Here is a 19,401-nt window from a genome sequence, read left to right as displayed (position 1 = left end):
AAAAAATACTTTATTATATAAGAAACAGTGAAAATTTATTTTGATAATTAATTATGTAAATAGTTTCGAGACTTACAAAATAAACGGTTCAGATTATTGAAGTTCGATTTGGAGTGAGTCCCATACCTAATATCTATTTTTTGAAAAAAAAAAAAAAAAAGGAATCCCTTTGCATAAAGAACCTGTGTGTGTATATATATATATATATATATATATATATATTTATATAATGCGAATACGGATGGTATCTCATTTCTATTATAAAATCAAATGTATTGAATCATACGAGATAAATGTATTGAATCATACGAGATAAGGGCTTCACTTCGAAGAGCCATAGAAGCATGTCAGCATGTCCTGAAACTGAAGATAAAGATCTGAAAGCTGCCATACGAGATTAGAGAATAAAAAGTAAGGAACCTTCTAAAAGTTTGTACCTTCAAAGCTAACTTCGTCTTTGAACTCAAACCTTTCCTTTGACCCGTGCATCCTATCTGTTGAAATGTTAACGTTAAAACTGGTCAGGTTGATTTCCATTTATTGTAAGAACAAGATCACAAATAAAATTATAAATTTATTGGAAGAATGTATGTGTTTGACCAACCGTATCAAAGAAATTTTATTTGACTTTTGCTCGTTTTCTTAAGTCGAGTTAATACGTTTTCGTTTAGCGATGTTGCTTTGTTTAAAGAGACCTAACAATTTTTGTAGAATATATATTTTCTTTACAGTTATCCTGTCAGCACGGAAAGAGAATCAAATAAAAGGAACTGATTCGGGACAACCCTTTGTAGCTTAGCCTTGGATAACATAAGTACATGTCCACCATAAAGAATTAAATCATATTTCGAATTTTTCAGGTTTGATGCTAAAATGGGTAAACATAAATAATCAGGAAAGGGTCCGCCAACTATGAATCGAATTTAAGTTTTTAAGGTCATTTGTTTCATCGTGGTTTAATAGCAAGGGGTCAGAAAACTAGTTACTTATAGGACTTACCTTTTGAATTCTTACTGTAAGTTTGTCATCATACTTGTCAAAGTTATAATATAATCGTAGATGCTGGTTTACCGTAGTAACAAAAAATAATAATGTCTATTCACTCTAATGCGCGGGTCAATCCCCTTTAATCCCTCTTTTGTCTAATATTTAACAATTTAATAAACTAACGCTATTGTTCGTAAAAATAAAAAAAGCAAACAAACATCATATCTAATTGTAATATTAAAGTAGTATAATCTAAAAAAAGTTACAAACCAACAAACACACGGATTTATGATGAGGTCTTAAATCAGCAAATCAATATGCTGATATGTTTTTTTTTCTTCTATAAATATTTTGAGAATGTGAATGGCTGGTTGGAAATGATGTTGAATATAATAATAGAGTAGTATTATTTTATGAAACTTGAAAAAGTTTATAGCTAGCAAGAATAGTTATGGATACAAATCAGAACAAAAATCATTTGTATGTACCTGATTTCAATAGTGAAGAAGAAAAAAATATAATTTTTTTGGTGATGATATATTTTCTGAAGTTCCATAAATTCGAGGCACGCGATTGATCAAGTCAATTAATCTATAGTTGTTGATCTTGATTTGTATATTATTAAACTCAAAATTATAGCTGCATAACCTCAAAATAAAATAAAATTAGAGTACAGGCCATAGGGGTCGGACTTGGCTTTAAGGAACTAGCCGCTGGCGGCCCCAAGCTTTACACAATGACCTCGATCGGCATTGTCGGCAGCAATAATATGCCATGCATTGCGTCACTGTTTGTTTGTTTTTTTTTTCATTCATTTTCTTGTTTAATTAATACAACATGCATAGGAAGAGATTGATCCATCTATAAGTTAGGACAACAAGTACTAAATATAATCATCGCATCAATTGGACAAAACAAACAAAAGAACGAAGAGCAAAACAAGTGAAAGTAAATCCATCAATGCCGACAAATAAAAAGTTAATTACTAAATTGACAATAACAAAACCCTAAAATCGATTAAAATTTTTGAGATAAAATACTGATTGTTGGAATTAAACTCGCACACAAATGTTGGTATATGAATGCAGTGTTGCACACTGATTCATATCAAGGTGGCGCTGGTTAGGATCTGAATACAAGCAAATGCAGTGTTGTTGAACAAGCAAAGCATGCATCCCAATATATAGGAAATTTAGAGATCCTTTCCTATTAGGTTAATGATTACTCGGGGTGTACACCTATTCCCATAATAATATGAATTTTCAAGATTCTCTCCTAATCAGAATATAATCAGTTGATACAGGTTTCTTCAAGGCTAAGTAGGTCATTTTCGATAAGGAGGGAGCTTATCGGATTGACTTGTTCTGGCAATACTTTTAGTCTTTAGATGATCTGATCGGACCATGTAAGTTATTAGAACCATAATGATCTGATCTTCTGAGGCAGAAGTCCAGAATTGGAACTAAGCTATCCTTTCCAGAGCTCTGCTAATTCCTTCAAGGTCCAATGGCTCGAAAATTACGGTTCCACATTGGCCGACTAAATTAGACACTCTCCCACAATCAAGACACAATACTAGTGGAAATTATATGTTTAAAAAGCATTTTACATGCTCAAAAAGTACAGTACCCATCTAATAAATACTTTCCGTTTAGTATCATTGATTCCAAGAGAGTTAGTACTCCCCGGCTAAACATTAGAAGAATCAAGGACGGATACGAAGTGCTCAGCGAGAAAAGTAGTGCTTCGAAGACCATAGGTTTGAGTATGGCTGTTTATGCCAAAAGCCTCTTTCTTTGCACGCGTATGTATTCAAGCTTTGCTTATGGATGTTCAGGTATTGATTTATTTATTTTCGTTGAATATTATTTATGTAGTTAAAACCATGCATGATCAAGGGCGCACCTAAATTATGGTCAAATTTCATGATGAGAATGTACTAGTATTATTCAGGAGAAAGGGATCTTCTTCGAATCCCTTCCATCAAGTCATCCCTATCAATTCTCGGGCCCTTGAATTTTGATTCAACAGCTAATATTACTATAACTTTTAAAGTGAGTCCCTGTTTGTAACCGTTAGATCAAATTTCAAGGATCCATGTTAGTTGATGAGGAGGACTTGATGGAAGGGATCCGGAGAGAGGATCCCTTTCCATGTTCAGATATTGATATAATTGGGAAGAATAACCTAACAAAAGCAGCTATCATTTAACTCCCACCGCGCACTGCACTTATTCTGCGGTACACATTGATATGCTTGCCCCAAAATGAAAAAAATAATTATATTATTTATTTTTATTTGTAAGAAAATTAATGAAGACTTCATTGAAGTTGTAAGAGGAAGTACACACTGAATCATCCTGCATGATATTAGGAGAATTCTCGCTTGAAACTACAGAATAATCAATAAATATTGCAAATTAGCTAAACGATGAGAATCATACCTCTCATTGCAACAATGTGAAATTAACATGAACAACTTTCAACCTCATGCAACTTAGAAGCAAATTAAAACTTAACATCTTCAATCAGATATACGATTCTTGTTCTTTTTTGTTAACTGACTGCAGCCGCCAGATATATATACGATCGATGTATCACTCTCCAACCCAAATTTTTTTCATGCAAAGGTCGAACTGAAAAGTTAAAAATTTAAAAGGTTAAAATTATAATGGGAAAACTAGTTTTCACTCCATGAATAAATTAAAATTTCGTTTTTTGTCCAAAACAAGTAACCATAGGTTCAGTATTCTGTCTCTAAAACAAGAATATTACGACCACCAAAATAAGCATTAAAAATGACTATTTCCACATTTACCTAACATATGTATAATAAAAAAGACGAAATAAATTCCATCAACCAACGAAAGACTAAACAAGTAATAAAAATAAAAGAACAGCAAAGAAGGATTCAAAGCACGCACCTAAACCCTAGCATATGCTTAGCCAGCATATCCTACGTACTCTGAAAATCAGGTTAATCATATCGAATTATTCTTCAACTACAACAGTCCCTCTCACTGACCGGGCATCTTGTCAGTCCTACGCGTTTATAATATACTTGTGGTTAGCTAGCTCAAATCCTAGTATTTAAAGAGCTTCAGTTTGAGAGTTGAGACAGACCCACAAAGCTAAAGCATAATTAAGAGATTCAAAAACAGAAAAAAAATGAGGTCAACTAGTTTCATTCTTTCGTTAATTCTCCTCTTATTTCATGTTTCTCTGACCCACGCTGCTGGTGGCAAATGGCAGCTCTTGCAACAAAGCGTTGGCATTTCCGCCATGCACATGCAGCTCCTCCACAACGACCGCGTCATCATGTTCGACCGTACCGACTTCGGCCCCTCAAACCTGTCCTTACCCAACGGAGCATGCGTTAATAACGACTGCACCGCACATTCCGCTGAGTATGATGTCAAAACTAACACTGTCCGCCCTCTCACGGTTTTATCCGATGTTTGGTGCTCTTCAGGGGCTGTAGCTCCCGATGGCCGCTTAATCCAAACTGGGGGAAATGGCGCTGGAGAACGCCGCGTTAGGATTTTCGAGCCCTGCACCGGTTGTGATTGGAAAGAGATTGAGAATGCCTTAAACGCCCGCCGTTGGTACGCTACCGATCATATTTTGCCCAATGGACGACAGATCATCATCGGCGGCAGGGGCCAATTCAACTACGAATTTTATCCAAAGACCAAGTCTTCGAGCAATCTCTACAGCTTGCCGTTCCTTACGCAGACCAATGACGCCGGCGAGGAAAACAATCTTTACCCTTTTGTTTTCCTCAATATGGATGGGAATTTATTTATCTTCGCGAATAATCGAGCTATTCTGTTCAATTATGCAAAGAAACAGGTGGTCCAAACGTATCCGCAAATACCGGGCGGCGACCCAAGGTGTTACCCTAGCACCGGTTCAGCCGTGTTGCTGCCGTTAAAAAACTTGAAGGCTCCGTCTGTTGAGGCTGAGGTTTTGGTTTGCGGTGGAGCTCCAAAAGGGTCTTTTGCCAAGGTAAATCAGGGTACTTTTGTGGAAGCTCTAAAGACATGTGCTCGCATCGAAATAAACAACCCGAACGCGCAGTGGGTTGTGGAGACTATGCCTCAAGCTAGAGTCATGGGTGACATGTTATTGCTTCCAGATGGTACTGTTCTACTCATCAACGGTGCATCATCAGGAACTGCAGGTTGGGAAAATGGGCGGAACCCGGTTCTCAACCCAATTGTGTACCGACCTGACAACGCAATTGGATCACGGTTTGAACAACAAAATCCTACCACCATACCGCGGATGTACCATTCCACTGCAATATTGTTACGCGATGGTAGGGTACTAATTGGAGGTAGTAACCCTCATGATAAATACGAGTTCACCAACGTGCTTTTCCCTACGGAATTGCGATTAGAGGCCTTTAGTCCAGATTATTTGGACGCTACGTACAATAACTTGCGTCCGACAATCGTTGCACCCAATTCACAAGCTAAGATCAATTACGGAAAGAAACTATCCATTCAGTTTTCGGTGAAGGGAAACCTAGTATCAAAATCAGTGTCAGTGTCGATGGTGGCACCGTCATTTAATACACATTCGTTCTCAATGAATCAGAGGCTGCTAGTTCTTGGGGCGGAGAACATTATAAAGGGAGGGACAACGACCTACGAAGTTCAGGTGACTACGCCGGCTTCCCGTAATCTTGCACCTTCAGGATATTATCTTCTGTATGTGGTTCATCAACAAATTCCAAGTGCTGCCATCTGGGTCCAAATTCAGTGATAAAATGAAGTTATATATATAATATCTTATGTATACAATGTTTAATATTTCCTCTTCCTTTTTATTTTAATAAAAAAATGATTAATTGTGAGCTGAAAACATTAAAATGTTCATAGACAAAGATCAAACTACAAAAGCCAACCGTTTGATATGTGTGTCATTTAAAGAATTAGAGTCATAGCAATTTGCAAGTTGTATTGTTCTATTTGATTTTGATCTTTTTACCAAAGATTACAAGTTGTAATTAATCTGATGAATAAAGTTGCATATAATTTCCGTCGAACTTTTTTTTGGCGCCAGTGCGTTATCTTATGATTCTTATGTACGTTGCAAAGAGTTTATTTTGCAAGTTTTGTGCCCAAGACTATTAATAATGCTTCTTCTTTTTTTTTTTCTTTTAAAAATAGGGACAACTGTTGGCAAGCTACGATTTTTTTGTTTTAACAAACGATATTATCTACAAAAAAAGAGATGGGGTGAACTAACTCTCACAATGGCTAGCAATAATGTGGTTCGAATTTGCCTATGACGAGAATTGAACCTAATACATCTCACTTATAAGTGAAAAGAAAAATCACTAGATCATAGTATTAAGTGGCTCCAACACGTCTTAAGTTTAATGGTTAAGCAAATCGATGATATCATATTATTCTATCTGATTAATTAAAATACATTATGCATTTATAAATTAAGAAAATCGGTGGTGCTCAGTAGAATCTTCTATATTTTCAATATTTGAGCTATAATATTTCGTGCATTAATCTGCATTTAATTATACTTAAGTCGTCAAATTATTAAAATGATTGAGATGTAACGAAATGCAAAAAATCTAAATGTAGAGATTAGAAATTCCTCAGTTATACAGTACAAAAACTAGAAAACTTTAGAAATTGTTACGTTACCTACATAATAAGAGATGCGTCTCTTTTTCAAGATCATAACAAATTAAGAAAGCTATCGCTCTAACGCCACTAATTACAGAAATATTTGGAGTGAAAATTTCGACCACAAACTAAATTAGCAGAAGACGATTCAAGGCAGACAAAAAAAAGGTTAAAAAACTAGATAAAAAGGACAATGTGGCTTTTTAAAATAGTCTATTTCTTGCACGTTTTGTATTGGAGCCTTCAGTTTGAGGTTGGCTGGCCAAGCTTCAGGGCCATTCAATTGAGCACACAGGACCCAGATGAGTATGATTTCTTAGGATATATAACACGACATCTTGTACATAAAAATCTTTGACCAAGTTCTGGTACCAAAAATCATTGCGAGCTTCTAAACAAATTTACAGATATATTGATAATATGCACATATTATTAGTTAATTAATCAACTTTTTTTAAGAGAAAGTGGGGAGCAAGAATGAGATGTAGAACAAGATGTTCAAGAAAATCACGAAATAAAAACTAAAAGCTAAAACCCGAAAAACATATGTTTAAGGTGTTTTCACTTTTAAATTATTTTCATTAGTTTTATTTACTTCTTCATCTCTCTTTCAATCACATATTTCTTTCTCACTTCAAGTTTCAAGTAGCTTTTAGCATTTTTACTGTAAAATATGAGATTAAAATTGAGTATTTGCTCTCTTCATCAATCTAGCGACAACAGTCATTGTTGCTGACGGGACTCCTCTGTCTGTCCCCACACGTTTACATGCAGTGGTTTCTATCTATCCCCACGCTTTATCTTTTCACTCCACCACAACTATACATTTAATTTTTTTTGGTCGAAACCACCACAGCTATTTAAAGACACCCACCCCACAACTATTTAAAGATGCCCACCCCAAAGCATTCGACATTACAAATCCCACCCACACTTTTACATTTCACACCAACAGACCAAAACACACGACAAAAGAAAGAATGAACCCAAAAGTAACCCTCTCTCTTTCTTTCCTCTTCTTCTTACTCAACTTTCTCCTCATAATTTCTAAGTCTACCCACGCCGCCACCGGCAAATGGGTACTCTTGCAGCAAAACATCGGCATTACCGCCATGCACATGCAGCTCCTCTACAACGACCGCGTTGTCATCTACGACCGCACCGACTTTGGCATGTCCAACTTGTCCTTGCCCGACGGTAAATGCCGCGAGGATCCCAACGACACCGCTCTCAAAATTGACTGCACTGCCCACTCCGTTGAGTACGACGTCCCCACCAACTCCTTCCGCCCCCTCATGGTCCAAACCGATGTCTGGTGCTCCTCCGGCTCCATTTCCCCAGACGGGCGCTTGATCCAAACCGGTGGCTTCAACGACGGGGAGCGCAAGGTGAGGATTTACCAGCCATGCACTGGTTGTGACTGGAAGGAGTACGACAACGGCTTGGCCGCCCGCCGCTGGTACGCCACCAACCATATTCTGCCAGATGGGCGGCAGATAATCATCGGCGGCAGGCGACAGTTCAACTATGAGTTTTATCCGAAAAGTGCGTCTTCGAGCAATGTCTACAGTCTGCCATTCCTCGTGCAGACTAATGACGCTAAAATCGAAAATAATCTTTACCCATTTGTTTTCCTCAACGTCGATGGGAATTTATTTATCTTCGCCAATAATCGAGCTATTCTGTTCAATTACGTGAAGAACATCATCGTTAAAACCTACCCGAAAATCCCCGGCGGCGATCCAAGGTCGTACCCGAGCACAGGGTCTGCTGTGTTGCTGCCGTTAAAAAACTTACAAGCTCAGTTAGTTGAGGCGGAGGTTTTGATTTGCGGCGGAGCTCCGAAAGGGTCTTATGAGAAGGCTGTTAAAGGCACTTTTGTGGAAGCTTTAAAAACATGCGGGCGGATCAAAATAACCGACCCGAACCCGCAGTGGGTTGTGGAGACTATGCCTCAAGCTAGAGTCATGGGAGACATGACATTGCTTCCCGACGGCACCGTTTTAATTATCAATGGCGCAGAGCTTGGAACTGCGGGATGGGAATTTGGACGGAACCCGGTTTTAAACCCCGCTCTGTACCAGCCTAACAATGCAGTGGGGTCACGGTTCGTGCAGCAAAACCCGACAACAATACCGCGGATGTACCATTCAACCGCAATATTGTTGCGTGACGGTAGAGTGCTCGTTGGGGGCAGTAATCCACATATTTATTACGAGTTTAAGAACGTGCTTTTTCCGACTGAATTGAGATTAGAGGCATTTAATCCTGATTATTTGGACGCTAAGTACGCAAACTTGCGTCCCAAAATTGTTGCACCGAAATCACAAGGTACGATCACTTATGCACAAAAGTTGGCCGTTCGATTTTCGGTGACGGGGACTGTAGCTACAAATTTGGTGTCGGTAACGATGGTGGCGCCATCATTTACGACGCATTCATTCTCCATGAATCAGAGGGTGCTTGTTCTCGCAGCTGAGAGCGTGACAAATGTGGCACTATCGACCTACCAAGCTTTAGTGACGACACCGGGGTCGGGACATCTTGCGCCTTCTGGATATTATCTTTTGTATGTGGTTCACCAGAGTATACCGAGTGAGGGCATCTGGGTCCAAATTCTGTGAGAAAATATATGATAGTGTATAGAGATACGTACGAATATTTACTTACAAATAGTGTATTTACATTTTTTTTTTTTCCAGAAATTATCATGATTGGAGTTACAAGAATTAAAATATGTCTCTATCAAATTTTGCCCAGTACCGCTTAAAGTCAATGATTAGGTGAATCATCAACATCATATATATTATTTAATTAGATTCAAATTGATTAAAATACATGAGGCATTGGTAATTAACCAACGTTATATTGGGACATAGTGGTGAATATGTAACAAGAACATATGGATATTAATATTAGCACATAAATAAATACTCTTAAACACATAAACTACTAATTCCTTATTTGTAAATGTTTGATTTAACATCGCTTTACATTTCATTTTGTAATTGGAATCATAGTAATAAACAGAATTTTACATATATAGTTTATAATCTCAACAAAATTCACAGCATTATATTGATTAGATCGTCCAGTTGTTTGTCGGCGTTTTACATCGACAGATACTGATAAATAGAAAACCATGATTAAAAGCAAGTAGCGTCCCATCTAGGAAACTTCTGGGATGAAGAATACATACCTGTTTCTGATCGAAAAGAACGCATATATTATGTACGATATACCTGCTGGGACAAAGATATTTTGTCTATGTTTCTTTATTTTATTTTTTGGATACAATACGATTCGCCCATACCATTTTATATCATTTTCACTGCAGATAAAAAGCTACAGAGGTTTCATCAAATAACTGGAACCTTTGAGTCGTTTTCCCTGTCAGCTAGCTTCACCAAAATGTCAAATACAAATATAGAAAAGTTGCATTTCGACTTCTTTTTCTTCATAGAAACGATATAGAATCAAACAAAGGAGCAGCTTGTACCCAGCTGAGATATGAGTCTCAACTACGACTGTATTTTAACTTTATGTACATATTATTTCCTAAGTACATGAATGACTTTGTATTCTACAAGATAAGCATTATCCCCACACATAAGCAAGGCTCCAAAACTATGTATTATCCCTTCAAGTAGGGTTCTTCTGTTCACATGGAAATTAAACCAACTCTTCATCTTCATATTTGAAACCTCCCACTGCGCACCATCAAGCAAATAAAATGATAAAAACACAATTTTTCTTCCCTGCACAATTCTATTTAACTTGTCATTTGTTTGTTTAATCTACTAAATTTAATGATCGATCAGAAATAATTAAAGAACAGTATGTAAGAGGATTATAAAAAAAACAAAAAATTGTATAATTATCATTTCGCAATCAACAAAAACGCCCAACAAAACATGAGGCAACTGGCTTTGCCGCGTCAATTTAAAAAGTCATACGTACGACAACAAAACATGAGGCAACTGGCTTTGCGCGTCAATTTAGCCAAACTGCGGAGGTTGTCTTGGTGTGCATGTTGGGAGATCGACGGCGAACCATGTTGGGAGATCGAAAATGATTAACCCCACAGTTCACATGTTGCAGAATCAAACATCAGAAAGGATGGAATAAATTCCAGCAGGATGCTCATGTATGCCAGTAGTCAGCTATTATGTCAATTATGCGATGCGTGTCTTTTCCAAGAGCTTAAATAATATTTTGCTATATAGATAATGGAGAGAGGTAAAAGAGACGATGAGAGTGACTACCGTCAATGGCAGACCATGGATGTGTATGGATAGATTGGTAATTAAAAAAATGGTGCAGCCGAATGGAACATGATGATTGTTAATTTCTAAAACAAAAAGTGATATGGTTTTTGTCTCGGGAATAAGAGTCTAGCTGTGCTAGATGCAGAGTAGAATGATAGTTTTTTGGCAAATGGCAGTTAGTACTTAGTAGGTCACGGGTTACGGTGAGAGGCCTCGCAAGATTCATACGCAGGTCACGGCTTTGTGTTCATAAGGGCTAAAAACCACCTTTCCCCTTCACCAACCAAATAACTGACACCTCACCAAATCTCAAATCCCACGGGACAAATTCAGAGGATTTTCACCCGTTCTTATTTATTTATGGTTGGCTGCTTTCTGAGTTAAGTCACAATGCATAAGTTATAACCTACGAGAGTTGAACTAAATACCTCATAGTTATAAGTGAAGAAAAAGTGATGGTGTCAAGTTTTGAAAAGATCCTTGGGTGTTGAATGCTCTTTTAATTAATTATATTGATGCTAATAACTTTCTGAGGAGGATTTTCAATCTCTTCTTTCTTTCAGGATGGTTGGTGGGATGTTAGTAAGCTAAGATCTGCTATTCCCAAAAACTTGGTCCAAAAATTTATCAGTTGGCCTGCTGGGACTATTGGTGCTGGAGAGGACAAACTTATATGGGGATGCACTTCAAATGGAACTTTCATCGTAAATACTGCCTATAATGTGTTACATGATTGTGAGTGAAGGCCTGTTTTTTATTGGTTTAGGATTTGAACTCTCAAAATCCCCCCCCCCGACCACCTCCCCCCACCCCCCTGCGGCGGCCCCCTCGGGATTTTTGGCGTACATTACTTTTTCCTTCCTAGATGTTCATTTCAATCGTGCAACTTGCATGAAACCCTGTCTTTTTGTCCTCAACTACGGAGAGAAAGATTCTATTATCGATGGACACATCAAGTTGGAAATCACTCCTTGCTGCTTTCATCACAAATTTATTAATTCCGGGCTTCTGGGTATCCTCTTGTAAGTCCTCAAACACCCAAAATGACCAACAACAGGAACTGAAAGTGTGCAACTCATCCAATAATTTCTTTCTCCAATCATTAGGGCCTGTTTTTTATTGGTTTAGGATTTGGACTCTCAAAATCCTTCCCCCCCCCCCCCCGCCCCAAAAAAAAAACTTAAATTCTTTCTCTGGCTCATTGGTCAAGGTAAGTTACTTACTAATAAGCAAAGAACCAAAAGGAATTTAACTGTGGACTCCTCTTGCAACCTTTGTTCTTGGCCTTTGGAGACCATCACACATATTCAAAGGGAATGTAGCAGAGTTGAATGCATTTGGGATATTCTACGGATTCCTTCTCAATTATGCAATACTTTTAATTTGGACTTGGAAGCCTGGTTGATGGCTAACGTGACGTCCAAGGTAATGTGGTCTAACAAGATAGCATGGAATTGTTTGTATGTCTTTGCTTGCTGGTATATTTGGAAATGGAGGAACCACCAGATTTTTGAAGTGGATTTTTCCCTCCCTAGTGATCCTAAAAGGGTTATTGTTAGAGTTGCCTCTAAATGGATGGATTCACTTCTAAAAATTGATAAACCACCTCCTCGAATGCATGTTATGTTAAAGTGGGAGCCTCCTGTTCTTGGTTGGCATAAATGGAATGTGGACTGATCTAGAAAATGGTTTCGAGCAACATCGGTGTTGGAGGAATTCTTCGTGACCACAATGGTGATTGCTTGTGAGGTTTCTCTATTAATCTAGGTCAAGGGCAGATTATTGAAGTTGAAGTTAGGGATTGTATTTTGAACTCCAGCTTGCTATTGAAAAAGACATATCTAAGTTAATCATTGAGATGGACTCTTCCTCTGCTGTTTTATTGTTGAATCAGTCCGTGCAAGATACTTTCCACCCCCTTGCTACCCTTTTGAAGAGTTGAGCTAAAGCATATTTTCAAGGAAGTGAACAATGTTGCAGATTAGCTAGCAAATGGAGTTACAATTTGGACCTTAGGTTGTATTCTTTTTAGTCTCCTCCCCAATGGCTTATGCAACATCTAATGGATGATCTTGTTGGTGTCCCTATGGACCGCTCTATTATTATTAATGCTAAGTATTAGTTTGTCTGAGGTGTCTTTACCCCTCTATTCACCAAAAATAAAAAATACAAGTGGAACGTAATATTTATAGTTAATTCATGATTTGGCATTCGGCCCTCCTAACTCTGGGTTGAGAATTTGGTCCTTCCCGCGAAATGGGCTTGGTATGTGGGCTTTCACCAGCTCCATTAGGCCGATGGACTTTGGAGCTTTAAAATGAGAACAAAGTTTTTTGGTTGAGATATTAGTTTGTGACGCCTGAATTCTTCTAGATATTTTGCTAGAGTTGTTTGATTAGGCATAATAGGGTTAGAATATAGAAAATATCCATGTTTTTGTCAGAAGTACGAAATTTTTTACATTACGACGGGAACACAAGTGACACATGTTTTAATAAAAGTAGTGGAAAATTTTATTTTTTAAATTATTAACTTTTTAACACACATATCCCACAATTTATATAATGATACATGATGTACCATTCCGTATACCGGTCATACTGAAAAATCTTTTCAGAAACACCAAATGATGAAGTCTGAACTCCCTAAATTAAAGATTTTATTATGTCACAATATTTTATTACGGCGTAACTTATTAAACATTAGTGCATCTTTGATACGTGACGAGTCTTTATTGAACAATGTTTTTATTTTTACTTTTTTATTATTGCTTCCGGTGATGCGAATAAAATTAAATATTGATTACATGAGAGAAATTCACCTCTACCAATTCGGCGTTGTTGCTACCATTGAAGAACTTGCAGGCAGAGAAAGTTGAGGCTCAGGTTTTGGTCTGCGGTGGAGCTCCGAAAGGGTCTATGTGAAGGCGAAAAATGGGACATTTCCGGAAGCTTTGAGGACGTACGGACGGATCAAAATAACCGACTCGGATCCGCAGTTGAACGTGGAGACTATGCCTCAAGCTAGGATTATGGGTGACACGGTGTTGCTTCCAAATGGGGGTGTTTTGATCATCAATGGTGGAGCTGCAGGGACCGCAGATGGGAATGTGGGTCAACCCGGTTTTGAACCCCGTGGTTTACAGCCCCGATGGTGCACCTGGGACACGGTTTCGCATACAAATCCAACCACCATTCCTCTTGTTGGAGGCAGTTCACCCTACTTGTTTGGAGGACCAATACACAAATAAACGTTCCAAAATCATCATTCCCCGTTCTCACGCTACGCATTAGCATACACAAAAATTAGCTACTCAATTTCTGTGACCAGAACACTCGCAAAATATTTGGTGTCGGTTACGATGGTGGCGCCGCCATTCTGTATATATTCATTCTCGATGAATCTAAGGTTGTTAGTACTCAGCTCCGAGAATGTTACACACATTGGGAACTCGATGTTTCAAGTTCAAGTGACGATACAGAGTTCAAGTTATCTTGCACCTTCTGGTTATTGTCTTTTATTTGTGGTGCATCAGCAAAATCCAAGTGATCAGGGAATTTGGGTACAAATCGTTGAAAAATTACATAGCAATCATAGCCTAAGTTTAAAAAATTGTGTCAGTGAAAGGTTTGGGAATTCTCTATACGAGTATTAGAAGAATCATGTATTTCTAACCAAAATGTGTGAAAAAATTAAAATTTCCGACTAAAATGTAATCAATCACTGTTATATTCGAAAATTAATTACCAAAAGGTTCACATATCGGTGCTTAAAACCAAAAAAAAATCCAATTTTATTGCATAAAGTTGATGGAGTTCATGTAAATTAACAGAAACTCTAATGACAATTCTCAATACATATATATTTACATATACATCGTTGGTCTCAAACCTAAGGAAGCCATGTATGTTAACTAGTTTCTTTTACCCACTAAGAGACCTTATGTTCAGATGGTGATAGGGTCAAGAATGCTGCACGTATTTTCTATGAGCAGGTAACTTTTGCACTTATAGAAGCAATGGATTATGGCAGCCAACTTTCATCTATTGTGGAGGGTTGGTTATTTTCCCGTTGCTTCAAATCCCTGATCGTGTAGAGGTGGTTGTGATTAGTGCTTCCCTTCTAATGCAGGATGAAAGTATACCCTTCAATTATAGGATGTAGACCTTTCCACGTACCCAAACTCTTATTAATTTGTATTACCAACATATTATTTTTTTATCTTTAAAGAGTTGAATCCGCATAGGATTCTTACAAAAGTACCAAATTGTCTAGGAAAATAATACGAATATGTTTAAGCACGTTCGCCGCGAATCCGCCTAGCGAGCTGAATGTCCTTCGGCATTATGGTAACTCTCTGGCATGAATGGCGCAAAGGTTGGTGTCCTCAAACAGACCAACCAAATAGGCTTCTGTAGCTTCCTGGAGAGCGAGAATTGCATGGCTCTGGAACCTGAGGTCTGTCTTGCAGTCCTGCGCAAGTTCACGAACAAGGCGTTGGAATGGCAGCTTGCGGATCAAAAGCTCAGTGCTCTTCTGGTACTTTCGAATTTCACTGCAAAGTATCATAAATATTGAATTAGGGCACGATTTAGGTGACCAAATTCAAGAACGCACGTACCAAAATTCAAGACCAGAGTTCAGATAATGAAATTCAAAGAACACGATACATACAATAAACTTCAAGAACAGATTTATAGGATTTGAACAGAATTGAGTTGAAAACATACCGAAGAGCAACGGTTCCAGGGCGGTAGCGGTGAGGCTTCTTGATTCCTCCGGTTCTGGGTGATGATTTGATTGCAGCCTATACAAAATTAAAACAATTAGCAACTTAGATCCTATTAACTGATTGTTTCTCGGGACAAATCATTCGCAACTATCAATTTAAATTTTCTAGACATTAGAAACCCTAATGAAACGCACCTTGGTGGCGAGTTGCTCCCTTGGAGCCTTACCAACGGTGGACTTGCGAGCTGTTTGCTTCGTACGAGCCATTTCTTCACAAATAAATCACAAAAAACGCAAAAAAATCTGAAATAAGAGAGACGAAGAACCGATCAGAACCCAGAGATTACGAACATGAAGAAACTATTTCAAACTCGAACCTTTCGAAAGGGGAGGAACTAGGGTTTTGATCTTCACACTTTGTCAGGTAATTGAGAAGTTGGGAATGAGATGCATGGAGGGAATGAAAGAGCGGTTATTCATAGTGGGAGTGGCGGTTGATACGTGGGTTGCAAGTTTTCGACGACAACTAGGATTCGGAGGGGAATATTAACTTTTAGGAATGGAAAGGGCTCCTCTCTCCGGATTCCATCCCATCTTAAAATTTAGATAATTGAAATTTGATCAAACAGTTACAAATGAGAAATTATTTTAAAAATTATAATAATTTTAATCGTTAGATTAAATTTCAAAAATTTGATTTAAAAATCGGACGGATTTGATAGAATGATCCACAGAGGGAGTGGATCCCTTTCCTCTAGGAAATCTTAATCCTCGTGCCTTTGTCTCTGATTGACTAATTTGCTGACTGGTGGATTGCCAGGTGGACGGGTTGTGTTTCTTTATAATTATTTTTTGCAGTATAATTATTATTTTTGGGAAGAGCCGAGTTGTGTTTCTGTTGTGAGAGTAATTGTGAACGAGTCGTGAGTAGGCAAAACTCGGCCGAGTTGTATGGAAATAGAAACGACATCGTTCCATACACATTTAAATCTTCTCGACCCAATTTTCTTCCTCCGAAAAATTGAAAGCTTTGGTGGTTCGATCGAGGCTAGCAAGAAGAAGGGCTACGCGTGGGCAGTTTCAGCTGGACTCTGTGCTGCTTCCGCCGCCGTTTCGGCGAAGCTATCAGTTCTCAGGTGCCTTTCCAATCTTCAATTTCACGAATTTAAGACCGTTGGCTTTACATCTCGAAAACCCTATAATCTCTTGATTTGATATATATATATATATATATATATATATTTTGTCATATCTTGATTTGATAATTGAGGTGAATACTTATTGGGAACTAGGGTTTTGATCTTCACACTTTGTCAGGTAATTGAGAAGTTGGGAATGAGATGCATGGAGGGAATGAAAGAGCGGTTATTTATAGAGGGAGTGGCAGTCGATACGTGGCTTGCAAGTTTTAACGACATTCGGAGGGGAACGTTAAATTTTTAGGAATGGAAAGCTTCCTTCTACTAAATCTATCCAATCTTGAAATGGAATTTGAATTATTAAAATTTAATTCAACCGCTACAAAAGAAATTTTTTAAAGAATTATAATAATTTTAATTATTTGATCAAATTTCAAGATTTCGAATTTAAGAATCGGATGAATTGATGAAATGGATCGTTTCCTTTAGAGAGGATCCGTTTCCTTTAGGAAATCCTAATCCTCGTGCTTTGTCTCTGATTGGCTAATTTGCTGACTGGTGGATTGCCAGGTGGACGAGTTGTGTTTCCTTATTATTTGGGAAGAGCCGAGTTGTGTTTCTATTGTGAGAGTAATTGCGAACGAGTCGTGAGTAGGGAAAACTCGGCCGAGTTGTGTTTCTATTGTGAGACTAATTGCGAACGAGTCGTGGAAACGAAAACGACATCGTTCCGTACACGGTTAAATCTTCTCGACCTAGTTTTCTTCCTCCGAAAAATTGAAAGCTTTGGTGGTTCGATGGAGGCTAGCAAGAAGGGCTACGCGTGGGCAGTTTCAGCCGGACTCTGTGCCGCTTCCGCCGCCGTTTCGGCGAAGATCATCGGTCCTCAGGTGCCTTTCCAATCTTCAATTTCACGAATTTAAGACCGTTGGATTTACATCTCAAAAACCCTATAATCTCTTGATTTGATAATTGAGGTGAATACTTATTGGGGATTTTCACAGATTGTAAAGTACGGTTTCGTGGTATTATTCATCGTGGCAATGTGGGGTTGTTTTGTGCAAAGCTTAAAAGGTATCTCGGCTCTGCAAGCTACAGCGACGAACTTTGCTACCAACTTCCTCATTTCTGGTCTGGCTGGATACTTTTGGTTTCAAGAACCCTTATCCGAGAAGGTAAATTCATAGTTTTTTGTTCCACTTTGTGTTGATTGAATGCAATTTTATTCATTTATTTCGTGATTAAAATGCTCAAATTTATTAACTCTGCCAAGTTTCTTGCGTAATGTGTTCGTTGTATACAAATGTGTGAGGCGAATGATTGGATGACACTGTTGTCATACACGACATTGTTTACTTATTTGAAACGAGGGAAGTCATTGCTCGGGTAAGGGAGAAAAGAATGAGTACGGGATCAATTAGTCCACCGTAGTTGATATGATTCATGGTTCTCAAGTATTAGATTATGGACTTGCACATTTTTGTTTTATTTTGTATGGATTAGCAAAGAAAGGGGAAGTCGATAATTTGAATAATTCTAAATTTCTAAAACCCGTGTTTTAGTTAACATTGGGACGAATCAAGATGGTTCTGATACTCGTACCACGGGAGTAAACACGCGACCTAGGATTAAGTGCTTAGGACTAGAAAAGTGGTGAGAAATGTTGGACCTTCATTAGTAGGCCTCTAACTATGTGCTCACAGATCATATCATTCAGAAATTGGTTTCGATAAATAAGAGGCTGAAACAAGTATTCCTTTTTCACACAATCGGTGATGGATGGATGGAGGAGTTTTGTTCATGAAATATTCTCTCTTTGGCTCAGACTCTTCATAGCTCTACAAATGCAACTGCTTGGGCGCAATTTCTATATGTGTGAATATAATTGTTCATTGTGATAACATTGAGAAAATGTGTCTTTACCTTGCTTGGCTTTTGTTATTTGCGTAACGAGAGTGCTTGTTTGACAGTGGTTTGCAGGCGCCCTGCTCATTGTAGTTGCTGCACTCATACTTAGTAAGTTAAGTATTTTGATGAAGGCTCGTACTGACTGACTTTTCTGCATTTCACATTACCCGTCTGTTTGAGATATCAGATAACTTGAGATTTTGTGAGGATGGACATGTACCTAAACAGTTAAAATATTTGAGTTTTGTTTGTGGAATTTTTTGCTTATTGTCATTCTTCCGACCGCAAAAGTTGCACTGCTCAAATTAATTGGTATAATGCAGATTTGTTATTGGATGCATTTAGGCTGCGTTTGTTGCACCGGATTATCTCGGACTGGACTAGCTTCAGGGACTAAGTTGGACTAGATTAAGCTGGACTAACTTAGTGAAACGTTTAGTACAGTATCGGATTAGAAATAGGATAATAAAAATAATAAAAATAATTCTTTTTTTCTTTTTCTATTTCTTTTTCTTGCCTGAAATCTCTCTTCCCTCTCCTTTTTTTCTATCCAAACTTCATAGATTCCATTCACTGCATTTCCTTCATTTCAATTGATAAATCTGTGTCCAAATTCCATTACTTGCAACCACATCTTTCTCCTCCATTTGAATTAATAAAGCTTCCAAAACACAAACAATTAGAAACTCAATTTCAATCGAAATCGCAATTGCAT

General features: G+C 37.9%; 3 protein-coding genes and 1 pseudogene across 3 annotated transcripts; 3 read left to right on the top strand and 1 right to left on the bottom strand.

Moving 5' to 3' along the window:
• The first annotated feature begins 4,154 nt into the window (after positions 1 to 4,154).
• Positions 4,155 to 6,299, top strand: LOC103928140 (aldehyde oxidase GLOX1-like). The gene has a single exon (XM_009337158.2). It carries the CDS (start codon positions 4,155 to 4,157, stop codon positions 5,754 to 5,756), a length of 1,602 nt encoding a protein of 533 aa, XP_009335433.1. The 3' UTR covers positions 5,757 to 6,299.
• A 1,213-nt stretch (positions 6,300 to 7,512) lies between these two features.
• LOC103928130 (aldehyde oxidase GLOX1-like) lies at positions 7,513 to 9,402 on the top strand. The gene has a single exon (XM_048577558.1). The coding sequence runs from the start codon at positions 7,621 to 7,623 to the stop codon at positions 9,262 to 9,264; it is 1,644 nt and encodes a 547-aa protein (XP_048433515.1). The 5' UTR covers positions 7,513 to 7,620; the 3' UTR covers positions 9,265 to 9,402.
• A 5,657-nt stretch (positions 9,403 to 15,059) lies between these two features.
• LOC103928116 lies at positions 15,060 to 16,485 on the bottom strand (annotated as a pseudogene).
• A 157-nt stretch (positions 16,486 to 16,642) lies between these two features.
• Positions 16,643 to 18,942, top strand: LOC103928106 (the record flags this gene model as incomplete). The annotated part of the gene is made up of 4 exons (XM_048577554.1): positions 16,643 to 16,775; positions 17,349 to 17,668; positions 17,783 to 17,953; positions 18,749 to 18,942. Coding segments are annotated over 4 exons (708 nt in total), but the record flags the coding sequence as incomplete, so codon positions are not given.
• Positions 18,943 to 19,401: the final 459 nt, after the last annotated feature.

The sequence above is a fragment of a genome, unplaced genomic scaffold (assembly GCF_019419815.1).
Source record: "Pyrus x bretschneideri cultivar Hongxiangsu unplaced genomic scaffold, Pyrus_bretschneideri_v1 Contig1, whole genome shotgun sequence".
In the NCBI taxonomy this organism is placed as follows: Eukaryota; Viridiplantae; Streptophyta; class Magnoliopsida; order Rosales; family Rosaceae; genus Pyrus; species Pyrus x bretschneideri.
Note: the sequence above shows the minus strand (reverse complement) of the source record. Positions and strands in the feature narration are given on the sequence as shown.